At 37.4% G+C, this 4,466-nt stretch overlaps 1 protein-coding gene across 1 annotated transcript in view; it reads right to left on the bottom strand.

Annotated features, from left to right (window-relative positions):
* Nucleotides 1-3,808, bottom strand: part of PGAP1 (post-GPI attachment to proteins 1) — a gene marked incomplete at its 5' end in the record, with an annotated part of 22,346 nt that extends 18,538 nt beyond the window's left edge. Inside the window, 4 exons of the mRNA XM_010138086.1 lie at nucleotides 749-909; nucleotides 1,975-2,146; nucleotides 2,816-2,991; nucleotides 3,655-3,808. Of these exons, the coding sequence (XP_010136388.1) occupies nucleotides 749-909; nucleotides 1,975-2,146; nucleotides 2,816-2,991; nucleotides 3,655-3,808 (663 nt within the window). The remainder of the gene's footprint in view (nucleotides 1-748; nucleotides 910-1,974; nucleotides 2,147-2,815; nucleotides 2,992-3,654) is intronic.
* Between the last annotated feature and the right edge of the window lie 658 nt (nucleotides 3,809-4,466).

Here is a 4,466-nt window from a genome sequence, read left to right on the forward strand (position 1 = left end):
GAGGTAAACACCACAGAAAGGACAACTATTTCGGATAACGTTTCAAGTTGATATCAGAACGAACGCATTTAAAAACTGGCTTGTGTAGTAAATGAAGTTGGAAATTACAAGTTTTCTCCCTACTGAGGAGTTTTTTCCAGCTTCTTCCCCATAGAGAACAGGTTGATGGTGGGCCTATAGAATGATAAATCTAACTACTTTATGATGTCTCTTGATTAATTTTGGAAGGAGATAGATGCCTGCAAAAGCAGAAGACTGGACTTGAGGAATAGAAAGGTTGTACTGGATCATCAATTCTTTGAAAATCAATAAATACAAGCCAGAGCTCTCTTTTTATAATCAAACAAGCGGTCTACTTCTACACTGCACATCTGCCCGTTTCCATATACGCATCTCCATATGTACAACCACAGGAAAATAAAACTTGAGTTCTGGAACTGAAAAAGTGAAAGAAGGTGATGAGAAGAAAAAGTTTGTCCTGACCCTTAACAAAGTTCAAGTGGTAGATGATTCAAATCCACCCCAACACATACTCTTCCAGTGGGCACTCATTTATACTACATCAACTGTTCATGATTTTATAACCATACACTGTTTGTGATTTTACACATAGTATTTTCAAATTTAGTTATCCTACGCTGCACACAGACATAATACAGACTGTAATTAGGCACTGATACACGCATCACATAAATAGCTATCTAACACAGCTCCATAAAAAACCCCAAAAAACAGTTTGCTTTTTTACCACCACAGATAAGGCACTGTCATGTTGACTCAATCTTGGTAGAAAAGCCAGTCCTGAACGAACTTGGTAATCTCTGAATCCTCCCGCCACAGAAAGGGTAGTTAAATTTCTTAAATCTTGGGCCTTTAGAATCCAATGATTGTTTACAGCTGTATAAAAATCTATAAAATATATTAAAATCAATCACAATTTTCCCAGAAGTCTATTTGATATACAAAAAAGCTATAGAAACATTTAACTAAAACCTGTAAACCCCCCTAGAGGCATTTGAGCTCTGATTGTCACTTTTGATTGCTATGAGGAAGGAAAATTGTTTTAACCCCAAGGAGGTAGCAGTTGTGACAGACAGATACACTAGCACTTTCTATCCCAGCTGAACACATATATTGTTAACGTAGCAGACCACAGATTTATTTGAAGGACAGCCACAGTCCACAAACACCAAGGAAGAAGCACTGCACTGCAATTAATTGTAGGAGGGATAATTAATACAAGCACAATAAATCAAATTCAGCAGCTAAAGATAATCCATTCCTCACGGGTGCCCCAGAGAAGAATGAAAATACATGCCTATTCCCTTCCCTTTGCCAATTCCCTCAATATCTACACATAGCAGCACAATTATCACTGAGCACATATTTCATCAGAATAGTTTAGTCAAATCCAGCTTTTCAGGAAGTTTATAGTACAAGCATAACAACTACACTTTTTTTTTTGCCAGTTATTTAGGGGAGCAGAAAATACAACCAATCTTTTGTGTAAATATACTATACAAAATACAGAACTGTATCTATATTTTATATTCTCAGTCCTCCAACCTTTGGGCATGACAAACATTAAATTTAGCAACTGCTACAGAAGCTACGCTATTCAGGCAATTCATTTGAGAAAGCAAGCCATTACAGAGGTCAAGTTTTACAAAGAAAAAATGTTATTCGCTGCAGAGCTTACAATTTCAGTAACATGCTCTGCAACTTACTACTGTCACAAATCATTGAGAGCTCCAGATCCTGTTCAGAAGCTCAAGTCCCCATAAACCATTTTATATGACACTGCATTTTCAGTCTGTATCCTCGTGCTCTCAACCATCCGAGTAACCGAGGAGCAGATTAATTACAGCACACAAACCAGCACATTTTGCTGTTGATTTCCACGACTCTCTGCTATTAATGTTTGTGAGGATCAATGAAGACATACGATGTAATTAGATGACCTGCACTGCTTACCAGTAAGATACTTGTCTAAAGGCATTACAGGTGCAACATGAGGTGTGGCTTGTGTAATGAGGAGGTTTATAAGTTCAGGCTTAAAATTCTTCAGAGTAAGCAATGCTCTTGCCACGAGACCACCCATGGAATGACCGACTATGGCAACGCTGGTGGGTGCAAATTCTCGATCCTAAAGCAAAGAGCAGAGAGTAACTAGACACATCAAAAATAGATTTGACTTTGAACCATGGTTACCAGTCGTACATATTTTTTCTCCAAAATTAGCTGACATTCTTTCAAGGATAATATTAACTCCTATCGACAAGTTTACAAAATGAACGTAAGTTTAGTTGCCATCTGAAAAAACGTGCTTAACGTGAAGTTCCCAGCTTAAAAGGAAATATTTCATAGCCTGTGTAAGCATAAGAAACTTAAGCTTAATTTAATTTCTGAGACTCCTAGGGACAGAGGATAACAAAAATCTCCTAGAGAAAACTGGATGTAAGGTGATGCTGTCTCAGTATCTTAACTGGCTAGGGAAAATTTACATCTCTCTAAAAAAAAAAGCATATATGGGAAAATTTACTTCTCTCTACAAAAAAAAAAAGCATACATGGTACATGAAGTATTTATTTAGAAACACAATACAGAAACTAACCAAAGCTCTGGGACTGTCACAAGCATTAAGGATCTGTTGAAGAGCAGCAATACTCTATTGCACTATTAACGCATTTGATTATCTACACACATGATAAAGCCTCCTCCCTTCTTCATCCATCTTCAGCTTTCCAGCAGAAAAGGCAGCCCGAAATTCCATTCCCAAACGTGGGTACGTTATTCAGCATATGTCACTACTTACCCTGTACAGCTTAAGAATTACTTTGATGCATTCGTGCACAAACTTGGTCTGTCGTTGCAGACTACCACCGTACAACGCAACCAGCTCCTCATTAAAGTTGACACTGAAGAAATTAAAATGATACTTGAAGTCAGCATCTTCTGCTTTTCTAAGCGCAATGGAGCCAAGAGAACGTACTAGGAGAAGAAACCACATTGATTAAAACAGTCTAATAGTCACTGTTTAGCACTATCACTAGTAGTCAAGCACGTAAATATGTAATCTACTAAGAAACAAACGTTATCTTAAATCCATTGTTCGTCTCAAGTAATTTACAAATAAGTAAAGAAAGGATTAAAAGACTCCCAAAACCAAATACCCTCTTTCCTAATATGCAATCACACCTGTTTTACAAAAACAGATGTAAAGATACAAATAATTAGAGCAAAAGTGTCTTCGGACACTTCCTTTCGATTCCTAACACGCCTGAAAGCACCGTTCTGCTTCCCGCACAGTGATGTAATGCCGTGTTTTAGAGACAGCGTTGATTCACAGCTTTGCAATACTTTATGCACAATTACAAAAGACCATATGGCATCTCTCACAATCATTATGTTTGTAAGCTTCTTTGGATGCTGTTATGCCTGCGAGTCTCTGTGGGTTTGCTGGAAGTACGAGCTGGTAAATATTTTGCTTTGTAATAAGCTAAAGCAAGTATGTTCTCAAAGAGAAGAACTCTGGTTCTCTGACACTGGGTAATTTAATCATCAAGTTTAGTGCAAATGTAAGGAAATATTACCACAGCGAGACATCAGGGTTTAGGTTGTGGTGGTCCTCCCCATGGGTAGCTAAATGCTCACCTTGTTTGTAACTGCCAGCATTCCCAGGAAGAAAGAGAACTGGAATTCCCGTCAATAGGAGATTTTTGTTTTCTTCGGCGTAGTTCCCTTCCCCATAGAGATAGAGCTCATATGCTGGGTACCGTCGGGCTGTTTTCTTGGGTAATTTTATTTTCTATCACGAAAGTTAAAAAGAAACCAAATACCTCATTTACACTGCTGCAAACAAGAAAGCATAGAGGCTATCCAGTCATTTAAATGATCTGGTTTATGCTTTACGAATTAAATTACAGTCTAAATGCAAACTGCAATGGGAATTTAAATAATAGTAATAACCACCTTAATATGGCTCATCAGAAAAAACAGACCCCTGATACTTTGGGGGCTTTTTTGTTGTTGTTGTTTCCAGAGTCAGTTTCGTGACCTAGTGACAAACAACCCAGTTTTGTAACAACCTGGGATTCAATTTACACAGTCAATTGTCATCTCAAAGAATGGAGGCTGGTTGGTTTATAACTTCGAGTTTCTAAGATACAAATTTTTAAAATTTCTATGAATGTAAATACACTTGTTCTAGCATTTGATTACTTACGACAATTCAGAGACAAGTAAGATCATTAATAAATTTATTAAGGTGTAATTTGTATATTAAGAGAACACTTTATTTTGCAGAACAAGGTCAAAACTCAGTTTTGCACCAGAAATCTTCCTTTAAGTCTTCTTAATTGCTTTCTCGAAATGGAAGCACCTCTACTGCCGATATTTCAGTTGTTTCTCTCACTGCATCTACAGTAAAGGTGATTTGGCTTTACATTCCTGCCCACATACACTCT

This window comes from Buceros rhinoceros, unplaced genomic scaffold (assembly GCF_000710305.1).
Source record: "Buceros rhinoceros silvestris isolate BGI_N320 unplaced genomic scaffold, ASM71030v1 scaffold17916, whole genome shotgun sequence".
NCBI lineage: Eukaryota > Metazoa > Chordata > Aves > Bucerotiformes > Bucerotidae > Buceros > Buceros rhinoceros.